General features: G+C 46.3%; 1 protein-coding gene across 2 annotated transcripts in view; it reads right to left on the minus strand.

Moving 5' to 3' along the window:
• Positions 1-27,416, minus strand: part of LOC119660389 (nicotinamidase) — a 133,374-nt gene that overhangs the window by 37,204 nt on the left and 68,754 nt on the right. For both annotated transcript variants that reach the window (XM_038068913.1, XM_038068912.1), the window contains exon 3: positions 27,048-27,234. In XM_038068913.1, the coding sequence (XP_037924841.1) occupies positions 27,048-27,234 (187 nt within the window). The remainder of the gene's footprint in view (positions 1-27,047; positions 27,235-27,416) is intronic.

The raw sequence follows: 27,416 nt of genomic DNA on the forward strand, positions 1-27,416 counted from the left end.
GGAAGACGAGAGAAGGAGAAAACTTACGGTGCAGGGGCTCGGAACCCCAGTACCGGCGGCTTTTGGGACTGAGCAAGCGGGCTCCCGGTCGTCGATATCCCTCGACCGCAGTGCCTCGGTGGTGGACAACTTGGCCACCTTGGCATATAATGCTAGAAGTGATTTGGATCTGGAGAAGGAAGTATTCAAGCGAAGTACGACTTTACCGAGAACACCAATAACAAGACCAAACAAAGATGAACTAAAAGCAGCTTTTTGGACAACAAAAACCGTGACAACACCCACCGCACATGTTCAAGATGCTCGACAGCAGGAGGTGCTCCAGGAACAAGGAAGAGATCCATTCAAAAGAAGCTCATCAACTTTGAGATCTCCACCAATGCCAAAGACAATGAAGGATAAAGTACAGGCCAAAAGTGAAGGACCATGTAAAAGGAGTAACCCTGCCGGGACTTATAGGGGGCAGAGTCCCGAACCGGAGGAATTACCCTTCACCCAGCTTGGGGCAAAAATAGTTGAGCTGTCCGAGTTTATCAAGGACAAGCACAACGTGCACCAAGCCATAAAGAATATGGTGAGGGCTATTAGAGTTCTCTATAATAGATCACAGATGGAGGAAAAGAATAATAAGAACACGCCGAACCCCGCTGTGCCAACAGTATCACAAGCGACCCAAGTGACGCCTAACCGTACTACCATCGAATCCCAGCGAAATAAGCGAGTACGTGAAAAAGAGGGGGATCCTTTAAGTAATCAGCAGGCGCCTAAGAGAAAAAAAGGCGGACAGGACATCCGGAAAACCAACACCAACAGGTCAGAAGGAGGAAACCCTACAGAGAATCTAGGAAACTCGACCAGCGTTGCGAAGCCTAAGACCAGCGAAAACGATGGATGGACTAAAGTTACCAACAAAAAAGCGGAACGAAAGGCAAAAGTGCGAACTCGTCCAGATGTAATTGTTATCTCCAGTAAGGGCAATCTGTCCTACGCGGAGATACTCAAAAAGGTCAAAGCGGATCCCGACCTAAAAGATCTGAGCGGAAATGTAAACCGAATCCGAAGAACCCAGAAAGGGGATCTCATGTTCGAGCTGAAAAGATCCAGCGTGGCCAAAACTGATGACTTTCGCACTCAAGTGAAAAACTCACTTGGGGAGAATGCCGCAGTGCGTGCCCAAAAACATGAGATCTACCTTCAATGTAAGGATTTCGATGAAGTAACATCGAAAGAAGAAATTTGTATTGCTCTGAAGGAGCAATTCAAGTTGAAAGAACTCACCGAGGAGTCTATTGTGGGCTTACGAAAAGCCTATGGTGGTACTCAAACAGCCACAATACGAGTACCAGCGGAGGCAGCACAGATGTTATTGACTGCCGGAAGGGTTCGGATTGGATGGGTTGTCTGCCGTTTAAGGGAACAAATTTCACTGAAGAGGTGCTTTAAATGCCTCATGTTTGGACACTTCGCGAAGGCATGCACCAGCAGCATTGATCGATCCGATCGATGCAGAAGGTGTGGGGAGAAAGGCCATATTGCCAGAGAGTACAATAGGGACCCCAAGTGCCTATTGTGCGAAGTAAAAGAGGGACAGGATAACCGGCATATTGCCGGGAGTGGTAAATGTCCAGAATTTAGGAAGGCGCTCACTGCAATGAGAAAATGAGGTTTATTCAAATAAACCTGAATCATTGCAGGGTCGCTCAGGATTTACTTGAGCAGACCACGTTCGAATCTGAGATGGAAATCGCCATCATAAGCGAACCGTATAGACACCGTCACGGTGGCATATGGGTCAAAGATTCGACTGGTGGAGCGGCGATATGGGCTTGCGGTCGACAAGCCATACAATGTACTGCAAGTCAGGCAGGCAGTGGCTTCGTGTGGGCGAAAATAAGTGGTGTATATGTATACAGCTGCTACGCCCCGCCAAGTTTGACACTGTCTGAATTCGAGCAAATGCTTGATAATCTTGTTCTCGATACGAAGGGACGAAGTCCAAAGGTGATTGCTGGTGATTTCAATGCTTGGGCCCTAGAGTGGGGTAGTAGGGAATCAAATGCTAGGGGGCGCAGTTTATTAGAAGCTTTTGCGCAGATGGACATAGTTTTGGCTAACGAAGGTGCTGTAAACACCTTCCAGAAAGGGGGATCAGGCTCGGTTGTAGACCTGACCTTTGTCAGCCCTTCGCTGGCGCGTGGTATGTCCTGGTGCGTCAGCGAACGCTACACCCACAGCGATCACCAGGCAGTTTTCTTTGAGACATGTATCGAACCTCAGGGCAAAGAGCTATCATGCCCGAAACCGAAAAAGATTTCAGGCTGGTCTGCAAAATCTTTGGATGAGCAGAGCTTCTTAGAGGTGTGGTTGGATCAACCTGATATAGCAGGCGCCTCTACGGAAAGAGCTGTCCATCTGGCTCAATGCATCGCCAAAGCATGTGACGCGTCCATGCCTAGGAGGTGCGCATTCCCCTGTAGAAGACCAAACTACTGGTGGAATGATGAACTAACCGGCCTTCGATCGGCCTGCCACCGAGCGAGAAGAGCGGCTCAGAGGGCGGTAGGTAGAGTCGATCAAGGGCAGAAAAAGTGCGCCTACAAAGCAGCCCGCAAAACCCTCAAGCTGGCCATCCAGCGAAGCAAGAGGAAATGCTTTAGGGAGCTCTGCTCAGAAGCGGACGTAAATCCGTGGGGGAGAGCTTATGGAATCGTGATGGGACGATTTAGAGGCCGTTCGTCTCCGCAGATCACGTGCCCCGCCCTCTTGTTGAAAATCATCCAGGGGTTATTCCCCCAGGAAGAGGAGAACACCGACACATTCCAACCACCTCTGAATGTGATGGCAATCCCGCCAGTCACCAGAGACGAGCTCCTGGAGATCTGCGGCAGAATAGGAGACAACAAAGCACCGGGTCTGGACGGAATACCGAATAAGGCCCTTAAGCTTGCCGTCAAATCCAGGCCGGACATGTTTGCTGGGTTGTTCGAAGCGTGCATGTCCGAGGGAATATTTCCAGCGGTATGGAAGCGGCAGAAGTTGGTGCTTCTGCCCAAGCCTGGTAAAGCACCAGGTGAACCATCCTCATACCGACCCATATGTCTTTTGGACACGGTGGGGAAAATGTTGGAGCGGGTAATCTATAATAGATTACTCCCAGTAGTTGAGAGCCAAGGCGGCCTTTCAGATCGGCAGTATGGATTCCGTAAAGCCAGATCAACCATTGATGCCATCAAATTGGTTACTGGCTTGGCCGAAGATGCAATCCACGGAAAGGGTAGTACCAGCAAATATTGCGTGGTAGTAACCCTGGACGTGAAAAATGCTTTCAATTCGGCCAATTGGAATCTAATACGCAAATCCCTAGCGAAGGTTGGTACTCCCGCCTACCTCGCCGCAATTGTCGATAGTTATTTAACTGAAAGGAGGCTCTGGTACGACACTGATGACGGACCGCAGGAGTATGTCGTTTCCGCGGGTGTCCCGCAGGGCTCCGTATTGGGCCCACTACTGTGGAACATCATGTACAACGATGTACTTAATCTTCCCCTTCCGGAGGAAGCCACAGTGGTGGGTTACGCTGACGACATTGCACTGGTTGTTGTCGCAAAGCATCTCGAAGATGCTGAGTTATACTCAAGCGAGGCAATCGGTGCTGTCAAATGCTGGTTGGAGAGCTCTGGTCTGACGCTTGCGGAGGAAAAAACGGAAGCGGTCCTCATCACGAAGCGCCGGAAGAGAAATTACGCCTGTGTTAGAATCGGGAATCATATCATCACTTCCAAGCCGGCCATCAAATACTTGGGGGTGGTGATAGACAGGAAGCTCAGCTATAAGCAACACGTACAGTATGTTTGTGATAAATCATCCACTGCCAGTATGGCCCTGGCCAGGATGATGCCGAACGTGGGAGGGCCACGGCATACCTCTAGGTTGCTTATAGCCAGGGTGGTGACCTCAATCATGCTCTATGCGACCCCAGTTTGGAGCGAGGCGTTGCGGATGTCAGTTAATACTAGCAAACTGAATGCAGTCTACAGGAGGACAGCTCTGAGGGTATGCTCTGCCTTCAGGACTGTCTCAGATGATGCAGCATTCGTCATCTCTGGAATGATGCCCATTGACATCTTGGCAGATGAGATGGCGAATATATACCATGCGAAGCCAATCTCTCCCTTATTGCAGACGAAGAAGGCTGAGAGGGAGAGATCCATAAATAGATGGCAAGAGCGGTGGGAACGCTCGGGAAAGGGTCGGTGGACTCACAGGCTCATTCCTGCCATCAAGGAATGGTTGGAGAGACGACACGGTGAGGTTAATTATAATCTCACCCAGTTTCTCACGGGACATGGAGGATATCTCCAATACCTTCACAGGTTTAAATTGGAGACCTCACCCGACTGTCCAAATTGCGATGGAGTCCCAGAGGACCCAGAGCATGTATTCTTCCACTGTCCGAGATTTGTGGAAGAAAGGAGGAACCTAGAGGAGACTCTAGGAGAGGTGCTGGTACCAGAAAATCTGGTGCCGAAAATGCTAGCACATCAAGAGAATTGGGATGCGGTCAACTCCATGATCGCATCAATTCAAGATAAATTGCGAAAGGCAGAGGAAAGGAGAAAAACGCGGTCACGTGCGCCGCGTATAGAAGAAATGGGATTAAGCTAGAGTGAGCTGACTCCGCCCCGTGATGTAATACCTTATGGTGGTTCCGCGGGGCAGGGAGGGAGTCGGGGGTGGTTTTAGTGGGTAAAAATCCCACACGCTGGTGTGTCCAGACCAGTGTCTTTTGAAGATTTCCACCTCCTCAAAAAAAAAAAAAAAAAAAAAAAAAAGACAGACAGACAGACAGACAGACATCGAATCGATTCTAATAAGGTTTTGTTTCGCACAAAAGCTTAAAAAGAGAGAAGAATGTGTCGAAAAATGAAAAGAATGTGTCGAAAAATGAAAATAATGTAAAAACACTCCAGAGTTTAAAAGGAGCAAAATGCAAAGATACTTTGCAGGATCTACCAGAAAGATAAAAGACGATCCAAGAAGGAGCCTTAAGTAAAACAACAGAAGTGATTCACTGAATCGTAAGCCAAAGTAAAATTCCTTGATTGATCCCATAACTGCCTTGTATGCACCTCCCCATGGATCGAAGTTCACTTCTTTGCATAACCTCTTGAAGAGTTCAGTTTTACTTCTGGAGATGACTGTTTGGAGTCCTTTCCTCGCCTTTTTATATCGGATGTGCAACTCTTCAAACTCAGGCCGGTTTCTGCTACGTTGGCTGTGTCTTCTGGCTTTAAGGCAAACTTTACGAAGTTCTTCGATTTCGGCGTTCCACCAGAAGTTGGTCATTCGTTTCTTGAGTACTGTGTGGCTGGGCATGGAAGCGTCACAAGCTTTTTGTATCTTTCCAAGAACCTGCGCCACCTTTTCTCGTGCGTTTCCCACCGGCATCGTTTCCTGCAGAAGTATTTATGCGAGCATTTCTTTATCAAGTTCTTTAGATGTCCAACCGGATATTGCAGTGTTCTTGATTCGCTTTGCTCCTGTCGTACGCTCCATCTGGAAGATGATAGCCTGATGGTCACTGTGCGTATATTCCTCGCTCACCTGCCATTGGAGGTCCTTAGATAATGTATCGCTAAAAAACGAAAGGTCTATCACCGAACCTATATCCCGTCTCCGAAAAGTACTGACTCTGCCAGTATTTGCCAGAACGACATTCAGACGTGAAAATACTTCGAGCAATATGCGGCCTCTAGCATTAGTTTCGCGTCTACCCCAATCTTCGGCCCAAGCATTAAAATCGCCAGCTCTTATTATTGGGTTGTAACGGTTTACTTCTGAAGCTAATTTTTCCACCATCAGTAAGAATTTATCTAGCGTGAGGCTCGGCGCAGCGTAGCAGCTGAATATGTGAACCCCACCTACCTTAGCTCGTGTGAATCTGTCTTTTGGCCTATTGCTCGTATTTCTGATCGCTCGGTTTCCCCAAGTCCAGATTGTCGCTTCTGTCCGATACAAATACACCACTGTGGGAGTCTTTGTAATATTCGCACGCATTCCAGGATGCTTTGAGAGAAGAGCTCCTGAGCTGCCTGCCTGAAATCGCTTTCTTAAACTCTTGATCTCCAGTTTCCGTGGTGACCTCAAGTCGAATATGCTCTCTGATGATGGCCGGAATTGTGTTGTTGCGAGTTATAAAGTGGTACTAGTCTACAACTCGATGCACAGTCACGTGCGCGAATTGCGGGAAACGCTTGACGAATCTCTAGTGCAACAAGGGGCGGTAAGATGTTGTACCCGCCCCGCAGTTATTTCATAGTGGGAGCGGATGATGAAGAGGTTCATTTCTTCCGTCTACTTCATCCGCTGCCTATGCGAACCTGCTGAAGTGGTCTCCACAGATTGTGGTAAAACAGTCGCAGCAGGCGGAGGAGCCTGAGGATGTCAAGGAAGGGTGGGAACCTTAGAGGCCACGCCTCACTAAACGTCTAAGGCAGGAGGAACAATGATCGAGGGTGTGATCCGCCGTGGATCCATCCTTTCGATCGCGTCACTTTGATGAAAATGCGCGGTCTAGGCATCTTTTTTTTATTTTTTTTTAATTCCAGGTATATCTCGCGTGTTATTTATTCCGTTGAGGAATCAAAGCGTTCGAGAGAAAAATCTACCGAAGAATTTTTGGTCCTCTACATGAGGATCGACGATTCGGTAGTCTACATAACGACGAAATCTATGAGCGATACCATTCCCGTCTGGCTGTGGATATAATCCTACTGAATTGGTTACGTTGTACGAGTCACTTAATCCTAATAGATGAGGATGATCCTGCCCGAAAAGTCCATAAGGGCAATATCCATGGTAGAAGAAAGAAGACGATGCAGACCTTGCCGAACGATGGCGTAGGCCAGGATGCCAGACAGCTGGTGAAGCTCGGTGCAAAACCGGCATATCTGGAGTTCCTTATTAAGGCAGGCCGATACCGGATACCGGTTGTTGCGCCCTTGATGATGATGATCCAAAATGGATATCCCTGCGCTATACCAAATCACCTTAGGGATAAGTCCGCGGCGGCACGTAGGTAGTATATTCCAGTGGCAAAGAAAAAATCCTCCTTCGGACAACTGTTGAATAGGTTGAGCATCTGGTTGGCGGATCACCCCTTTATATATGTATGTCTGACGGTATACCGTCAAGATGGGTGTTTAATAAGTTCACAAAATCTTTGAGTTAATGACTGCTAACTGGGCACTCTTTTTGATCTATGCTTTTGCAAACGGTGGCACTCGATTTTATGTCATTCGGCACATAAAAAGCTAGACCTGCATTCGCTCTTTTGTCCACAATTGCGTTATCGTCGTATTCTAGGCTGAGGAAATAAAAAATGAAGAATTTCGGAGGCCTACGGACGAATCTCTCGTGCACTTTTGGAGAGAAATGGAAGTGGATAGGTCTCACGTTGAGAAAGAGAGACAATTTCATTGCGATTTATGACATGCGAAGGAACTGAGTGATCCACAATAGTCGATGAATTAAATTGGAAAACGTCCTAAAGTTCGGCTTGGCGAATCACCATATAAAACGCATACCCCCTTTTTGGAATCCTTATGTAACTCAGATTTTCATAAAGTGTCTATTGTATTAGAAAAAGGAAATATAATAATAAAAAAAGTCACCGAAACATTATTTCAAAATTCAAAGATACTTTGCAGGATCTACCAGAAAGATCGGAGGCGACCAAAGAAGGAACCTTAAGTAAAACAACAGAAGTGATTCACTGAATCCAAGCCAAAGCCAAAGTAAAATCATCACCGATGACCCGAAGAAGGTCATTAAAATATACTCTCTCCTGAATAAGAAAACATTTTTTTTATAGCTCAACCACTGCATATGGACTTCACATGACTCACTGAAGCTTCGAATCCGAAGTGAACCCAACTATTATACCACCCTCCCCCCCCCCCCCCCCCCCCCGGCTCAAAAACCTCAAAAATAACCAAGAAGAAAAAAACCCTAAGAGGGAACCAGTCCTTTGGCCGTATGACCAAAATCAAGTTCTTTTCCCGTACAACCCCGTGCGTAGGCAACGGATGAAGTGAACTGATGATATGAACCTCTTTATCATCACAAAATAACGGCAGACCAGTATCTCTTTATTACTCGCAGCGACTCAATGCCGACTACCATAAGGGAACGTGTGCGACTTGAGATCATCGCGGAAACTTGGAACCAAGAGTCGATGGAGGCGGCAACAGTTTCATTACTGGCCGAAGCACTCTTCATCACCGTCCAGCTGAAGTCTCCGCTGATGTTCGGGACGAATTCCAAAGAGCTTGTATAACATTTTTCGAAGTGGATGCTTTGCGTAGACCAGGTATTCCCAGGTTCTATGCATCCCCAGCAACTCCGAGAATTCTAGCTTAAAATCAATTATGAGATTACATTGTGACGGCACATCGGAGACGCAAACCTGAACGCCATTGCGAATTCGCCTCTGCCGCTGCAGTCAATGGCCGTAGTAAGAGCTTACGACCTGACAGGGGACTGGGGTGACATATTGTCCATCCGACACTCTCCCTGTCCGCCGATCAGCTAAGGTTCATGAAAAATCGAGGTTCAACCAGTAAAGTGAATATAGACATGATTTACAAGAAACTGTGATCATTATAAAGTGATTTGTGAATATGTTACAATTGTTTATTTAATTAGAATAAAGTGTGAAATTGTATTAAAACGTAATCAATTCGGTTGTATTAGCCTCACGACTTCTGTTCCAAGCAAACATATGATTGCAAAAAACTGTTCCGCTGTCGATTGGGGCAGTCGAACTACGAACACCAGGGACCGTATTTTGCCCAAAGCTTTTCCCGAGCTGGACTTAGTCTTTCCAAACACCGGAAATGTAGCCACTTTTCGAGGGGCAGTGAGCACTATACTCATAGCATCCACCGGGCAATTTTCCCCCAGATCGAAAATGAGCCACACCACGAGGCGCGTTTCCGCGGAGTTGTAAATCAGAGCTGGTCCGTGAAAACCTTGGAAGGAGATGCATTCACAGAGATGCTACTGGGAGTCCATGAACCTGATGGAATGGCTTCAGAAAAGCTGGCACAGATGATGAAACAAATAATGAGAACATGAGATGCTACCATGCCGCAATCCTTACCAATAGGCCGACAAAATATTGGTAAAACGAAGAAATCGCGCGAGTTGCGGGCTGCTTGATTCCGAGCAAGGAGGATCTGCCGGCAATCTAGAAGAAGACCAAACTTCAACGACAAGCGAGAAGTATACGCGTATTTTGGAGCTGGGCTGAAGCAGGCTATACGCACTAGCAAGTGAGAATGCTTCAAGGAACTTTGCGCGGAGGCAGAGCAAAAACCCTGCGGAACAGGGTTGTTATGAAGAAGATAAAAGAACGAACGCCACAATTGACTTGCCCGTATCTTCTTCCTGATATAGTGATGACGCTCTTCGCCCTGCATAAAGGGGAGTGCAAACAATACAAAACTTTGCACATCATTACCATACCTGCGGTAACCGAGGAGAAACTTACGCAAGTTTGCCGAGGAATCGCTGAAAATAAAGCTCCTGGTTTGGAGGAGTTTTCCCTTCTCAGTGGAAGAAGCAAAAACTAGTTTGCATTATAGACACGGTAGGAAATATGCTCGAAAGGGGTATCTACAATAGGCTTCTCTCTATCATAGAATATAAAGATAGTCGATCGGAGTGACAGTTTAGTTTTCGTCAAGCCGTAGATGTGATTTTGAAGCTGGCTCGAGACGCGATGGCCTCTGATAAATGTTGTGCCGTGATAACATTGAGCGTGAAAAATGCGTTCAATTTAGGCAGCTGGGAATGGAAGCTCACTAGCTAAAACTAATTACCTTAGTTATTTAACTAAGCTCCTCGAAAGTTAGCTCTTGGAAAGGACACTTACGTAGGATATGGATGAAGGACCTAAGTATGCCGTCACAGCCGGAGTCCCACAAGGCTCAGTGTCGGGTCCTTTTCTGTGTAACGTGATGTACAACAGAGTCTATGCCCTTCAAGTGCCAAAAGAGGTAATCGGTTTCGCAGATGATCTAGCCGTCGCTAAAAAACCCGAAAATGTTGAAGTGTATGCTAGCGAAACCCTGACCTTGCGGAACAAATCAATTTCAAGGCGTACCCGGACTATGCCTGTGAGGAAGCGACAAATACCTACGAATCTTTAGCGCAAATGATGTCCATTTAGTGGCATTAAGGGTTTGCAGTTCACTCAAGACAATTCCAGGCGAGCCAACGTGTGTCATTGCGGGAATAATTCCAATGGCATTCTGACAAGTGAGAATCGCTGCCTGTGCGAGAAAAGGAGAATGAATCTACCTGAAAAGAATGCCGAAAAGCGGAAGTTACTCGAGTTACTCGAAAAGTGGCAACAACGTTGGGATGACTCGCAGAAGAGTCGCTGAACCCACACTCTGATGACCCCTATTGAGGAGTAGATTCAGGATGGCTCGGCGAGATTAACTACCACCTGACTGAATTGCTGTCAGAGCATGGTGCTTGCAGAAAAGTATCTGAAGCGATTCAGATTGGATGATTTACCATTTTGCCCTGAATTTGGTTGAACACCTAAGTACTCAGAGCATGTCATGTTCTCCTGTCCACGATTTTGCTCAGAGAGGAGGTACCTGGAACACTTTTTTAATATCAGCATAAGCCCTCGAAAGGTCGTCGGGGGGGGGGGGGGCAAGCCGGTGCGCAGTGAATTCCGCAGTCACAAGGATACAGGTCGAAGTTGGCGAAGCGGAGCGCGCAATGAGGGCGTGATGAGGCTTGGTCGCTTAAAGCGCAGACGTACTCGCAAAGTAATGCCTTACGCCGTCCCGCGGAGAAGGAAGAAGGAGAAAATCGGGGTGGTTTTGGATGGTGGAAGTCCCTTCCCACACACACTGCTGCAACCTGGCGCGGCGGTGTTTTTAAGATTTTCAGCCTTATCCATTAAAAGAAACAGACAGATATTGAATCGATTCTAATAAGGTTTTTTGTAAAACAAAACCAAAAACAAGTGGGGGGAGGGGGGGGGGGGGGTATCAGGTGTGCAGCAATTATAGAGGTAACACGTTCCTGAGTACCATCTATAGCAATATTAGCAACAGATCAGATTTACTTTCTGAAGCAAGCCATGGAAACACTGTTGACCAAAACATGGCCATCAGATGCATCATCTTTTTATTGACATCATGGCCGTGAAGCCAGCCAGATAAAAACAAGAGGATGCATCCTTTTAACCTCATCTTGGAAAAAAATGACCCGTGATGCTAATGTAAATGCAGGAAGCACCATCCTTTTCAAATCCACTCAACTACGGCTCTATGCTGAAGATATCGAGATCTTGGGAAGAACAACCAGAGATATGCAAACTGCCTTCATCCAGATCGGCAGCTAACAAAGCCCATTCTAGCTTACAAAAACTGTTTCGCTCGAAACGTCTCACAGTAGAGTCGAAGTTCTTACTGTACAAGAAAATGACCTTGCCAGTCTTCACGAATTCCTTGGAAACCTAATTCTTCAAGAAAAAATACGAACGGGTTCGAAAGAAGAATTCTGGGAAGAATTTTTGGCCCTTACAGGAGGATGGACGACGCAATTTATGAGCGATACCCCGACCGTCTGGTTGTGGATAAAATCCGATAGCAACTTATTGCGGTGAGGGAATTACCTAATCCATAAGGGTGGGGATAATCCAGCAGACCCTGCCTCAAATGGAACGACGGGGAAGAGCTTTTAAGGATACCGAATTGATTGACCTCGACGCAAAGCCGAGTTACCTGGAGTTCCTTATTAAGGCAGGCATAGACTCAAATTTTCTAGGACCATGGTCTTCGACATGCCATCAAGGATGGTGCCCTGAAAGCCATCCAGTGATCTTTTGAAACCCGTTACCTCCGAACAAATCAATTTCCACATATCCTTGCCCTATACATTGGTGATAACAGTCCTTTTGACAGAGAAGATAGAGTAGTCCTCTGGGGGTGGCAGGAGAAGATAGGCGAGTTTTAATTCCCTTTCCGTTTTTCCTAGAATTAATCCTTTCCTTAAGAATGACCACTTCAATTGAAAAAGTGGAATACTCTGGAGGTCCTTCATATTGTTTTCGAAGAAACTTCCTATACAGACATTCAGCTCCATTCAAATTTGAGGACTGTCTCGAATTCACGACTCTACGGCTGGTTACCCCATGAAAATCTATTCAGTATTCTTTACAACAAACTGGAAGGGGTGAGGATTATAACCCCAATCCAGAATAGACTAATAAATAATATTGCGTTCTTCGTAATTTATGTTTATGCCACCCACATTGGGCGCCAGTTAGCTATTTGCGGCTGATAGGCTAACAAAGACAATCTATTTTCAAATATTTGTTAATTGTTTACGTATCTTCTAATCAAGTTACGACATCGCAGAAGATAGATTATAATAAAAGAGTCGTTAGGGCATGAACCTTTTTAAGCTTTCAAAGAGACCAAATTCACAAAGGAGACCATGTTATCCCAGAAAATTTGTTTCAGAAATATTGGGGATGGTTAGGCTGAGCTCTTTAAGAAACGCGTATAGACTCGTATATACCTACCAAGATACTCTGTCGCCATTGTTCGTCCTGTATCACGTTCACTACATACAGTCGCACTAGCAGTGTTACATGATTACTGTCGTGACAGAACTCATTTAGACAGCGCTATGACTTAATGTCTGTAGCCGTTTTCATAACGAACATTAACAGTTTCTATTGTTACGTTTTTCTAGTGTAGACTTAGATATACATATATGTCGGCCGGAAGATTCATTATTTACTTTTTTGATATGCAAAGGACGTACCTGTGTTTATTTTTATCCAACGAAACACGTGCCACTTATCGTAACTGCTCTGTTCAAAGTATTTTTAATTTTACGATTTTGGGTGCGTGACCGCGGCGTTCTAGAACTTTTTCATATATGTATCTTTTGAAAATAAATCTTTTAACATCATAAATTTGTCATATGAGATTTACGTTATTTTGAGAAGGAAAGCCAAGAAGGATATTCCAATTTTGTCAAAGATTAGGGTGGGGGTTTTCATGTCGTCATGAGAGAGGGAGAGAATGAGTCAGATCCAATTTTAAGGGCCACGTAATCAAAAGTAAGCGCTTTATAATTTTTCGGTTGCTTGTCCTAGTCTTGGACGAGTAAAAAACATCTTGCGATTTCCGGGAAACGCCCATTGGGTTTAGGGTAACCAAGGTTTTTTCCTAAGTATACAAGATTGACCAAGACCAACCATGAGCACACTGCTACCCTAGCATGTCTCCCAACAACTAAGCGCGGACGACAGAAATTGCCGACCTACGGAAAGAGTGTCATAAGCTCCGCCGTTTGGCATTCCAACGAGGAGGCATGTGCCATAAAGGCACAATATAGATCAGCAAAAAGGAGACTCCGCAGCGCTATAAATAAAAGTAAAGCTCGCAGCTGGCAGAATCTTGTTAATGAGGTGAATAAGGACCCGAGGGGACTTGGCTATAAGCTAGTCACTCGGAAAATCGGGGCTCTGCGGAAGCCCTGCATACTGAGCACCGACCAGATGGACCGCATTGTGCGGGCATTGTTCCCCAGACACCCTGTACGGGTTAATGTAAATAGCGCGGAAAGCGTCGTGGATTGCCCCTTTTTCACAATTAGAAAGCTCGAAGAAGCTGTTCTCGCCATGAAAAACAGGAAGGCGCCAGGTCCTCATGGCATCCCGGCGGAAGTTTACAAACTGGTGTTCCGCCAACGGCCAGAATTGCTGCTCGAAGCGTTCTACGCGTGCTTGAAGAAGGGCATTTTTCCTTGCCGCTGGAAAGTCACCAGACTCGCTTTGATCAGTAATGGTAAAGGAGATGCGGAGCTCCGGTCTGCATACCGACCGCTATGTATGCTTGACATCGCCTGAAAAGTGCTCGAGAAGCTCATCAGGGGTAGACTCGCTCAAGCGATCCGTGCTGCCGGAGACTTATCCGCAAAGCAGTTCGGGTTTAGAACAGGGAAATCTACAGTGCATGCTGTTATGGAGGTCGTAGATGCGTTTAATCGAGCCAGGGCACACAGCCGCCGATCTCAACGGATAGTGCTCCTCATAACGCTTGATGTCAGAAATGCCTTCAATTCCGTAAGATGGATAGATATGCTAGGCACACTAGAGAACTCCTTTCACTTGCCAAGCTATCTTTTGCGGATATTGACGAATTATCTGAAAGACGGCTCCCTGTTCTATGAGACGCTAGAGGGCCAGAGGAGGATGGAAATCACGTCGGGAGTAGCGCAGGGTTCCATCCTAGGGCCGGACCTCTGGAACGCTTCCTACGATAGTCTGCTGAGACTCTTCATGCCCGAAGAGTCACGCCTGGTCGGTTATGCAGACGACGTTGCGGCACTTGTTGCCGGACGCACTGTTGAACAGGCGCAAAGCATATGGCATATGGATGCGACGAGTAAGCGGATGGATGACTGCTCACGGTTTCAACCTTGCGCTGGAAAAAACCGAAGTAGTCACCCTGACCAGAAGGAGAATCCCGACCCTGCGTCCCATATCGATCGGCGAGTTGACTATAGAATCAAAACCAGCGATTAAATACCTTGGTTTAATGCTCGACTCGAATATGAGCTTCTTCGAGCAAATCAAAGCATCAGCGAACAGGGCTGCAGCTGGAGTCGCCGCATTGAGTCGGCTAATGGCGAATGTCGGGGGCCCTATGTCAACTAGGAGACGTCTCCTCATGGGAGCAACGCAGTCCGTTCTTCTCTATGGTGCGGAGGTATGGGCTGATGCCCTTGACAAGAAGGTGCATCGTAAACGCCTCGCTCAAGTGCAGAGGCGAGGAGCTTTGCGAGTGGCGTCTGCTTATCGCACCGTCTCCGAACCGGCTGTGATGGTGATTGCGGGAGTGATCCCCGTTGCCCTCCTTGCCAAGGAGCGCAAAGCTATCTATCGCCGTAAGGGCGAAAACTTAAGAGAAGTGGTTGCCCGTGAAGAACGTCAACGCACCCTTAGTGAGTGGCAACTTTCTTGGCAAAATAAACCAAGGGGCAAGTGGACTGCGCGGCTCATCGACAAATTAGACCCGTGGTTGAACAGAACGCACGATGAGATTGATTACTTCCTTACCCAACTTCTAAGTGGGCATGGAGGTTGTCAGTCTTACCTGCATAGGATTGGGAAGGCGCGATCTCCTGATTGTGTGTTCTGCAATGGAGTGACGGATGACGCTGAACACACCTTTTTCTCTGGGAAGAGGTGAGACGGCCTCCGCCAGCAGCTTTATGCAGACGCAGGGGAGCTCTCTCCAGACAAAATCGTCAGAGAGATGCTGAAGAGCGCTAGCAGCTGGAATCTTATTGCTCATTATTTTCGGGCTCTTCTTATTACGAAGAAGATTGAACTCGACCGGCAGAGGGATCGGACGGTAAGGGGTTCCCTGAACTAACAACAACTCCCTCCCCTCCCGTTGGTGAAAGGAATTCCCTGACTTGAAGGCTCCCCAAGCCGGGAGAGCGGAAGGGCTAGCCCGAAGTAATGTGTCAAACGGTTCCAGGCTAGTTCTCTGATGACAAGGAGGTGTTTATTTGTAAGTGTGCCAACGTGCTGTCGCGGAAGTCCAACACTCTGTGCGTAAACGCATTCACCTACCCTACTCCCAAAAAAAAACACCTAAGCGCAGCTCTACAGCAGGCCTCGAGAATGTGGCGGTCCTCTCTGATTTCTCAAACCTTATTTACAAATTTTCGCGTATCTTTAATCTGATGTTATTGAAATACGCAAAAATAATAATAATAATAAGCTATCTCAACACCTGGCAGCTAGGGATAAAATGCTCCACCAAAAATGAGAAGAAGAAGAAATTTGAGGTCCGGTACGGATAACCGGCGGGAGTCGTCTGACTTGGTGACTGGGTCGGGCTCCCGTAATGGACAGCACGACGTCGAAACCGCTGGTCGTGAGGCGGTTCGAGGTCTAGGCGCCACGACAACCAGGAGCACAGCTCCGCCTGCTGCGGCTGTTTCGCCACAATCTGTGGCGACCACTTCAACAGGTTCGCGTAGGCAGCGGATGAAATGGACTGAAGAAATGAATCTCTTCATGATCCGCTCCTACGACGAAATAACGACGGGGCGGGTACAACATCTTACCGCCCCTTGTTGCACCAGAGATTCGTCGAGACGGGTACAACATCATACCGCCCCTTGTTGCACCAGAGATTCGTCGAGCGTTTCCCGCAATTCGCGCACGTGACTGTGCAGCGAGTCGCAGACCAGTACCGCTTTATCACTCGCAGCGACATAATCCCGGCCACCATCAGGGAGCGTGTTCGACTTAAGGTCATCGGGGAAACTCGTGACCGAGAGTCAATGGAGGCAGAGGCGGCGGCATCAACAACACCACGCCGCACTGCTGGCAACAGCTTCAGTACTCGCCGAAGCACTCTTCTCCACCGTCCAGCTGAGGTTTCCGCTGAGGTTCGGGACGAATTCCAAAGAGCGTGTATAGAATTCTCGGACATGGATCCTTTGCATAGACCAGGTTCTATGCATCTCCAGCAACTCCGGGAATTCTATCTCAAATCAATGATGAGATTGCATCTCGGCTGTGTGCTGATATATCGCTGCTGCAACTACAATCACTTGTGTATAGTGGTGCAGTGGCGGCTATCAGATTGCACGGTCAGAAGATTCGCTTTCGTGTTATTGGTTTGAGTGACAAAAGAGATCCACCATGGAAAATTCGTCTGGAACGTCGGCGGGACTCACTAAGGCAGGACATTGCTAGACTGGTTCAGATCAGCACTGGCAATGCCAGCCGACAGGTGAGAAATAAATTGCAGAGGGTTTACCGGAGCTATGCCATCCCCAGTGAGACACCCGTAGTTGAAATTCTGGACACACTAAAATAGAAACTTTCTGTCATATGCAGTCGCTTACGACGGTATGGCGAAAGTCATTCCAGACGTGTCCAGAATGCAACATACGCGAGGAACCAGCGGAGCTTTTTCAAATCCGAATCCCAGCAGAGCGTCCAGACAATACAGTTCTCGGTGACGGAAGCGAAAGAGTATTGGGGTGGAGTTTGGGGGTTACCCTCCCAGCATGCTGAGCATGCTGAGTGGATCGACGCCGAAGGCACCCGCCATGCCAATACGCCCGATATGAATTTTGCGGATGTTACCGAAGAGAAAGTTCGACGAGCCTTAAACAGCTCGAGAACTGGAGGGGCCCAGGTCTGGATCGGGTGTAGAATTTCTGGTATAAGAAATTTACCAGCGTACACAGTCGGTTGGCACGCAGTATAAATGAGGTTATGAGTCGGCCGGAGGAATTACCACCCTTCCTTACTGCGGGGGTTACCTGCCTTATCCCTAAGAAGGACACGGTACAGGACCCCGCAGACACAAGACCGATTACTTGTTTACCAACCCTCTACAAATTCATCACGTCCATTATTAGTGGAAGGATCAATGCGCACCTCGAGACCAACAACATTCTGTCCGAGGAGCAGAAGGGCTGCCGAGTTGGGTCAGGGGGTTGCAAAGAACAACTCATAATCGACTCGGTAGTTGTAGGACAACCAACTAGAGGCCAAAGAAACCTCTTTAGTTGCTACATGGATTATGCCAAGGCTTTTGATAACGTTCCGAATACATGGCTAATCGATATCCTACATCTGTATCGCATTGATCCGAAACTAATAAAGTTTTTGGCGACAGTCATGGAAGGGTGGCATACCACCTTATCGGTGCGTACATCTGAGGGTACTAATACCTCAAAGCCCATCCGTATACGAAGGGGCATCTTCCAGGGTGATTCGTTGAATCCCCTTTGGTTTTGTATGGCACTGAACCCCTTTTCATGGCTACTGAATGATGCTAGAGGGCATGGTTTTGCAATAAAATATGGCCTACGTGCTAAGTGCGAACTGACACACTTGATGTACTTAGATGACATCAAGCTCTATGCTGGGATTGACAACCATCTTAGAAGTCTGTTGCGAATAATAGACATGTTCAGCCGTGATATTCGGATGAAGTTTGGATTAGACAAGTGTCGAATCCAAGCCATCCGCAAAGATCATCACGAGCCGCATGCTGGACATAGCATTGGTGACCTCCACATCGAAGCTATAACCGAGACAGACTTCTACAAGTACCTAGAAATTCTGCAAGGAACCCATGCTCGAGTTAGTGATCTGAAGGATGCTCTGCTGTCCGAATTCCTGCGACGTGTAAAGCTGGTGCTGAAATCGCATCTCTCGGGGAAGAATAAAATAAGCACGTTGAATGTATTCGCTATCTCTTCACTGGCTTATGCATTCGGAATATTGCCGTCGACGAAGACCGATCTGGAAAACGTCCAGCGGCGGATACGGACAACTATGTTCAAATTCCGAATGCATCATCCAAAGTCTGCCGTGGAGCGGATGAACCTGCCTCGTGACATCGGAGGTAGGGGCGTGGTTGACGTGGCGACACAACATCATCGCCAAGTCGACTCGTTGCGCGCTTATTTTTGCAGCAAAGAGCAGGCGAGTCCCTTGCATGCGGCTGTCTGTAAGGCAGATTGTGGGCTGACTCCACTTAACTTGAAGGATCGATTTTTCAATCCTCTGAGTGGGGTGAAGTCGGACCAAGAGCAGATCGATGAATGGAAGTCGAAGGCAATGTACGGTAAACGCGTGAATTGTCTTTGGCAGCCATTTGTCGATTTGCATCTGTCGAACAGATGGCTGTGTGCTGGGGAGCTCTTTGCTGAGACGGAGGGGTTCATGTGTGTCATTTAGGACGGCGTGATCGCCACCCGAGCTTATAAAAAGCTCACCATGAAAGAACGGGTGAAGAACGGCCGGTGTAGAATGTGTGGTTCGGCATTAGAGACTTTGGACCATCTCATTTCTAGCTATACTGTTATGGCACGGGTGAAATACATCACCAGGCATAATGCTGTATATAAGGTTATCCATCAAAACCTTGCATACAAGCATGGGCTGATCACAGGAACATGTCCGGTTTACCGATATGAGCCGCAAGCAGTACTTGAAAGTTCTGCTTACAGCATGTGTCCCCGGCAAGTTCTGACTGATCGCCATACTCCACATAATAAGCCTGATGTACTGCTAGTTCACAAGACAGGTCGCTCCGTATATATTATTGATGTTGCTATCCCCCACAGTAGCAACATTGAACGGAAATACGTAGAGAAGAAGGTCAACTATGAGCCATTGGCTCGGGAAATCAAAGAAATTTGGCGTCTCGAGCGGGTGGTTGTAGTTCCCATAATATTGTCAGCTACAGGTATTGTACCTAAATCCCTCACGGCTTCCCTTGATGTCCTGGGACTTCCGCACAGCCTGGTTCAAACCATGCAGAAGTACACCATTCTAAATACGTGCTCGATGTTGCGGGGAATACTCGACGGATTCTCCCACTGACCTACCACCGGCCACCACCACCAGCGCCCCTTTAGTTTTTAGATAGGTAGGATCGTCCGAGCCTAAATGCTTGACACTTAGTGCTAGTATTAGGTAAAATCCGGCAGCTGTCGAGATTGTGATAACTCGGGAATAAAGTGAGAGTATGCCTGGGTATTGACATAGAAAAACCAGAAAAATGTTATGAGCTTTATCTGGGTTGTAAAGTAGGTGACCAAAATGTGTCATATCTGTTGGACTTCACCGCATATGCTTTTTGCAGTTCCTATGGTATCGAAAGAACTTAGAAATCAATCTGTCCTGAGACCGGTACCTTACACCGAAGGGTTATCTGCATCAGCACTTGCAAAAAACATGACTGCGAGAGACGATCAGTTTAATGACCAAAAAGTGCATCAACTGCCAGAAGAAGATTAGAATTTGGATCCCACATTTAAACAAGGATATTAGTCAGATAAGCCACATTTGGAGATCTTAGTGAACTTGTTCGCTATTTAAAGTTCACCGAACTTTAGGGATTGAAGGGCTAGAATCTACTTCAGAGGGGCATTTTATCGTGGTCACCACGCTAAGTTCAAGGATTACTTCTGCCTTGAAGGTCACCTGATGTTCTACTTAGTTATGAGCGCACTTGTCTGTAAAGCACCCCCATTCCCCTAGTTGTTCCGGGTATAAAGATTTTGTGCTCATTTTGTGTAAGAAATTTCCTATGCACCTTTTTCCATTCGTACATAGCTAGAGATTCAAAATATCCCGTGATGTATCCCACTCCACCGTTCATATCAATTCACTTTATATGGTGATGACGCCATGCGCGCGATAAATTTACGTGAAATACAAAATTTTGTCCTTCTATAACTTTGTTAATGATAGTTGAATGCTGAGCATGCTGAGTGGATCGACGCCGAAGGCACCCGCCATGCCAATACGCCCGATATGAATTTTGCGGATGTTACCGAAGAGAAAGTTCGACGAGCCTTAAACAGCTCGAGAACTGGAGGGGCCCAGGTCTGGATCGGGTGTAGAATTTCTGGTATAAGAAATTTACCAGCGTACACAGTCGGTTGGCACGCAGTATAAATGAGGTTATGAGTCGGCCGGAGGAATTACCACCCTTCCTTACTGCGGGGGTTACCTGCCTTATCCCTAAGAAGGACACGGTACAGGACCCCGCAGACACAAGACCGATTACTTGTTTACCAACCCTCTACAAATTCATCACGTCCATTATTAGTGGAAGGATCAATGCGCACCTCGAGACCAACAACATTCTGTCCGAGGAGCAGAAGGGCTGCCGAGTTGGGTCAGGGGGTTGCAAAGAACAACTCATAATCGACTCGGTAGTTGTAGGACAACCAACTAGAGGCCAAAGAAACCTCTTTAGTTGCTACATGGATTATGCCAAGGCTTTTGATAACGTTCCGAATACATGGCTAATCGATATCCTACATCTGTATCGCATTGATCCGAAACTAATAAAGTTTTTGGCGACAGTCATGGAAGGGTGGCATACCACCTTATCGGTGCGTACATCTGAGGGTACTAATACCTCAAAGCCCATCCGTATACGAAGGGGCATCTTCCAGGGTGATTCGTTGAATCCCCTTTGGTTTTGTATGGCACTGAACCCCTTTTCATGGCTACTGAATGATGCTAGAGGGCATGGTTTTGCAATAAAATATGGCCTACGTGCTAAGTGCGAACTGACACACTTGATGTACTTAGATGACATCAAGCTGTATGCTGGGATTGACAACCATCTTAGAAGTCTGTTGCGAATAATAGACATGTTCAGCCGTGATATTCGGATGAAGTTTGGATTAGACAAGTGTCGAATCCAAGCCATCCGCAAAGATCATCACGAGCCGCATGCTGGACATAGCATTGGTGACCTCCACATCGAAGCTATAACCGAGACAGACTTCTACAAGTACCTAGAAATTCTGCAAGGAACCCATGCTCGAGTTAGTGATCTGAAGGATGCTCTGCTGTCCGAATTCCTGCGACGTGTAAAGCTGGTGCTGAAATCGCATCTCTCGGGGAAGAATAAAATAAGCACGTTGAATGTATTCGCTATCTCTTCACTGGCTTATGCATTCGGAATATTGCCGTCGACGAAGACCGATCTGGAAAACGTCCAGCGGCGGATACGGACAACTATGTTCAAATTCCGAATGCATCATCCAAAGTCTGCCGTGGAGCGGATGAACCTGCCTCGTGACATCGGAGGTAGGGGCGTGGTTGACGTGGCGACACAACATCATCGCCAAGTCGACTCGTTGCGCGCTTATTTTTGCAGCAAAGAGCAGGCGAGTCCCTTGCATGCGGCTGTCTGTAAGGCAGATTGTGGGCTGACTCCACTTAACTTGAAGGATCGATTTTTCAATCCTCTGAGTGGGGTGAAGTCGGACCAAGAGCAGATCGATGAATGGAAGTCGAAGGCAATGTACGGTAAACGCGTGAATTGTCTTTGGCAGCCATTTGTCGATTTGCATCTGTCGAACAGATGGCTGTGTGCTGGGGAGCTCTTTGCTGAGACGGAGGGGTTCATGTGTGTCATTTAGGACGGCGTGATCGCCACCCGAGCTTATAAAAAGCTCACCATGAAAGAACGGGTGAAGAACGGCCGGTGTAGAATGTGTGGTTCGGCATTAGAGACTTTGGACCATCTCATTTCTAGCTATACTGTTATGGCACGGGTGAAATACATCACCAGGCATAATGCTGTATATAAGGTTATCCATCAAAACCTTGCATACAAGCATGGGCTGATCACAGGAACATGTCCGGTTTACCGATATGAGCCGCAAGCAGTACTTGAAAGTTCTGCTTACAGCATGTGTCCCCGGCAAGTTCTGACTGATCGCCATACTCCACATAATAAGCCTGATGTACTGCTAGTTCACAAGACAGGTCGCTCCGTATATATTATTGATGTTGCTATCCCCCACAGTAGCAACATTGAACGGAAATACGTAGAGAAGAAGGTCAACTATGAGCCATTGGCTCGGGAAATCAAAGAAATTTGGCGTCTCGAGCGGGTGGTTGTAGTTCCCATAATATTGTCAGCTACAGGTATTGTACCTAAATCCCTCACGGCTTCCCTTGATGTCCTGGGACTTCCGCACAGCCTGGTTCAAACCATGCAGAAGTACACCATTCTAAATACGTGCTCGATGTTGCGGGGAATACTCGACGGATTCTCCCACTGACCTACCACCGGCCACCACCACCAGCGCCCCTTTAGTTTTTAGATAGGTAGGATCGTCCGAGCCTAAATGCTTGACACTTAGTGCTAGTATTAGGTAAAATCCGGCAGCTGTCGAGATTGTGATAACTCGGGAATAAAGTGAGAGTATGCCTGGGTATTGACATAGAAAAACCAGAAAAATGTTATGAGCTTTATCTGGGTTGTAAAGTAGGTGACCAAAATGTGTCATATCTGTTGGACTTCACCGCATATGCTTTTTGCAGTTCCTATGGTATCGAAAGAACTTAGAAATCAATCTGTCCTGAGACCGGTACCTTACACCGAAGGGTTATCTGCATCAGCACTTGCAAAAAACATGACTGCGAGAGACGATCAGTTTAATGACCAAAAAGTGCATCAACTGCCAGAAGAAGATTAGAATTTGGATCCCACATTTAAACAAGGATATTAGTCAGATAAGCCACATTTGGAGATCTTAGTGAACTTGTTCGCTATTTAAAGTTCACCGAACTTTAGGGATTGAAGGGCTAGAATCTACTTCAGAGGGGCATTTTATCGTGGTCACCACGCTAAGTTCAAGGATTACTTCTGCCTTGAAGGTCACCTGATGTTCTACTTAGTTATGAGCGCACTTGTCTGTAAAGCACCCCCATTCCCCTAGTTGTTCCGGGTATAAAGATTTTGTGCTCATTTTGTGTAAGAAATTTCCTATGCACCTTTTTCCATTCGTACATAGCTAGAGATTCAAAATATCCCGTGATGTATCCCACTCCACCGTTCATATCAATTCACTTTATATGGTGATGACGCCATGCGCGCGATAAATTTACGTGAAATACAAAATTTTGTCCTTCTATAACTTTGTTAATGATAGTTGAATTTCCTTCAAACTTTCCAAAATCGTGCATTATGTTACCGAAACTTGTACTTCTAGGTTCAACTTAAGGGGACTTTCGAGTAAATTTCCAAATATGGTATTAAGATTTATTTGAGCAGCTACCGAAATGGGATGTATTTTGAGCGCCAGATTTTGTTTAGATGCACCATTGTGAATTTTTTCAGATTTCTCGGTTGGATAGGTTCTGAGAACGAGATCTGTTACACGTTACGTGGCGTATATTTTGAGAAATTATTATAGATATTGTCTTCTATTTGTAGTCTAGCCTAAAGTTGATAGACCACTAGCTTACTCCAAACTACAACTTTTATTTTTCAGTGTAGTACTGATGAAGGGGGTAAATTGCTCACGAAATATATGTCTACACTGAAAAATAAAAATTGTGGTTTGGAGTAAGCTACTGGCCTATCAGTATATTTTGAGCCCTCACTTCGCTGTTTCTCCCAAAAGAAAATCATTTTCGGAAAGAACTAATCGAGCCTTTTGATTTGATAACCCACATGACAATATTCTGTCAAAAAAAGTTTACACCTCCCTTTCGCATTGATGGATAGTCCCTCCCCTTAAACTCAACAGATAATCGCGCCACTTGCTATATGTAAAGGAATTCACAGACCACATGTTCTCACCAAATTTCGCGACAATAGCTACAGCCGTCTCAGGGTAAATCGGGTCTAACAGACAGACCGACAGACGGACAGACATTGAGTTTTCTTTAACAACAAACCTTTGAACCGTTGAAGGAGCTCATCAACTTTATTTCAACCATTTTTATATACAAATTTTTTAACACAATAAAAGCGCACTCGCCATAAAAGCCGGTGTGAAGTTTTTGAAAAGTCCACATTCCGTCCCGGTCTCCATTTAGCTTGCTTTCAGTGTTAGTTATAAAAAATTATTGATAATGTCACACAAGAGAAAGGATGTCGCGAGGCCTTCTGCCTCCGAAACCACTGTTAGGATGCCTCCGTTTTGACGGCGGAACTCGGAGGCACGGTTCCTCGAATTGGAGTCACAATTTGTACTGGCGGGCATTACAACGGACGGCACTAAGTTTAATCACGCGTAAGTCGGCCTGGATGAGAAATCCGTCGCACTCGTCGCCGACGTACTAAGCGAGTGCTTCTACGCCTGGCTAAAGGACTAGCTCATCAAGCACCTGTCAATGAGTGAGACAGTCAAATTGAAACACTTACTGGCAGATTCAACGCTTGGCGAGCGCGAATCCGCTTTGGGAGACGAAACAGCTAGGTGGGGACAAGGTCAGTGCGGATCTCTTAAAGTCCTTGTGGCTTCAACAATTGCCGGGGACACGCAGTCTAGCTGGGCAGGCGGCGGTTCTCTTGAAATGTTGTCCGTGGCTGCGAATAAGATACAGGAGGTACACGTGTGTCAAATGGTTGTGGAGGTATCTTTTGAATCCGTGATGAAACTTCGGAGACAATTGACCTCATTTACGAACAACGTGGCCACATTGACGGTGGCGATAGATGCTTTGCGTTTGAGATAGCGGTCTCGAACTCATTCAACGGCCGCCTCGGGCGTTTGGATAGCCAAAAGATGCGGTCCATATCGAACTCCATCGTGTACTGATACTACATAGGCTTGACGATTAAGCCACGAAATGTACCAACCCATGCACTTTTAACACGATTCCAAAAAACTAGGTTTGCTGGGGGACACATTAACACGTCGTCTGATAGTGTACGACCCCCTTAGTAGCTGGAATTATCTAATAGACACAGGCGCGGAAGTCTCGGTCCTCCCCAACAAACGTTTTCCCCAACAGCTAGAATTAGCGGCAGCAAACTCCACGCCCATCGCAACTTGAATCTTGGTTGCCGTAGGACCTTTTCGTGGCGTTTGGCCTCCGTAAGCCGTCCGCGAAGAGTTTGCTACCAACCCTACTAAAGTGGTGTAAGTAGAGATCTTTCAGCTCCCTGACGACTTAATCCTCGACAAAAGAGACGGTCTTGGAAAGATCGGATTGTTGCGCCTACTATGAGGTCCACACCCCTGGAGAACTGGAAGATTATACCCACGTTCAAGTGAAGACTGATGTACTCTGGAAGCCGCTGCAGCCGCGATACGAGGACCCCTATAAGGTTCTCGAGCATGGGGAGCACTCGTTCAGCCTAGACATTGTTGGCAAACCTAAGAGAATCTCCTTGGATAGAATGAAGAGTTTCTTCCAGGAAGTAGATAGCGCTGGAAGGGGACGAGGGCGTTATTTTGACGTTCGCCAATCGACCGCAGCCGAGTAGCCTGGCCACGGGTTTTCTCGCTGAAACCCTTAGGTTTAAAGATACCGGACACAGTGAAGGAAGGCCCTGCCAAGGGACCGGTTTGAAAGAACGCAACTACTTCGTTCATGGAGTGAAAACTTGTTTCTCACATATCATTTTTCAAATTACATTTTAATTATATTAGAATGAACGGCGTCTTGCGATAATGGAGACGAAGATGTTACGTTGGACTAGTGGCGTCACACGTTTAGATCACATCCGAAATGAGGATATCCGCGATCGTTATGGGGTTACACCGATCGTGGAAAGGTTGCGAGAGAGGCGTCTTCGATGGCATGGTCACGCAATTCGTGCAAACAAGAATTCACCTGCCAAGATTGGTCTGAACATGGAAGTCGATGGTAAACGACCAAAAGGCAGACCTAAACAACGGTGGGTTAATACGCTGGATGGGGATTTGAAAGCCTCGAGATTGCACTCAGATCAGGCATTGGATAGAGCCAAATGGCGAAGCCGATCACGACGAGCCGACCCCGCTTGTGAACGGGACAAAGGCTGAAGAAAAAGAAGAAGAAGAAAGTTTTTGATTTTAAAAAATAAAATTAAAAGTAGATAATAGTAGAAATGTTTTAATAATAAAAAGCTAAATTGTTTATTAGTTAAATTTATTAGCTAAAGCGCCATTTAGCCCAATTTCAGACTTTTCACTCCAATATGCCTTACTTGCCAAAGCTGCATCCCTTCCTCTCGCAGTCAAACAATGTATCAATTTTTATAAGGTCCATAAGGGGTCAAATATACAGTGAATGAGATAGATATCTAAGTCGCGTAAATAAATATTTTGGCAATTTTGGCGCGTAAATAAATATTTTGGCAATTGGCTCCCTCACAAATCTAAATTTCACACGCTGCACCAAAAATTTGGTTGAACCTCTAATTGGTATACAATAAACTGTTGACACAAGTACCGACAAAGATACAATTTTAGATTTTCATTATAAAGATATCACGGGGTTCACATTAGCACAATTCTATCAAAGTTTGCTACTAAGTTAAGCCATCTGTTCAAAACTTACATACTTTTTCGTGCATATGCATAATTTTTGGTAACGTGTTGATTTATAGCCATTGAGAGCAAATTAAAGAACCCACAAAAGGATATAGATATATTCATAGGTGTCTACACCCAATCACTAGAACTATTATTCCGCTCACCGTTTTAATCCATTGATTCCAGCAGAACTGGAACTCTTCGCGATCAATGAAGCCGTCCCCGTTTTTATCGAAAACATTAAACATTTGTTCCAATCGTTCCTGTGGCACATCATAAATATGTCCTTTATCGTTGCGGAATAATGCTCGGCATATCAAAGTGAATTCTGGCAAAGACAGGCGGCCATCACTGTAAAGGAAAATATCGATTTTCATTTAAAAGGCTTTGAACCAGAAACTCAATTGTATCTATGGATTTCTATCTATTTTATATAAGTAAATGTGAATATGGGTTTCCTCTGTACACATGGATGTACTCCTACTGTTCCGACTTCATTCAGGAAAGCTTTCAAACCTGCAATTTGATCGGTA

Source organism: Hermetia illucens, chromosome 6, assembly GCF_905115235.1.
Source record: "Hermetia illucens chromosome 6, iHerIll2.2.curated.20191125, whole genome shotgun sequence".
Lineage (NCBI taxonomy): Eukaryota > Metazoa > Arthropoda > Insecta > Diptera > Stratiomyidae > Hermetia > Hermetia illucens.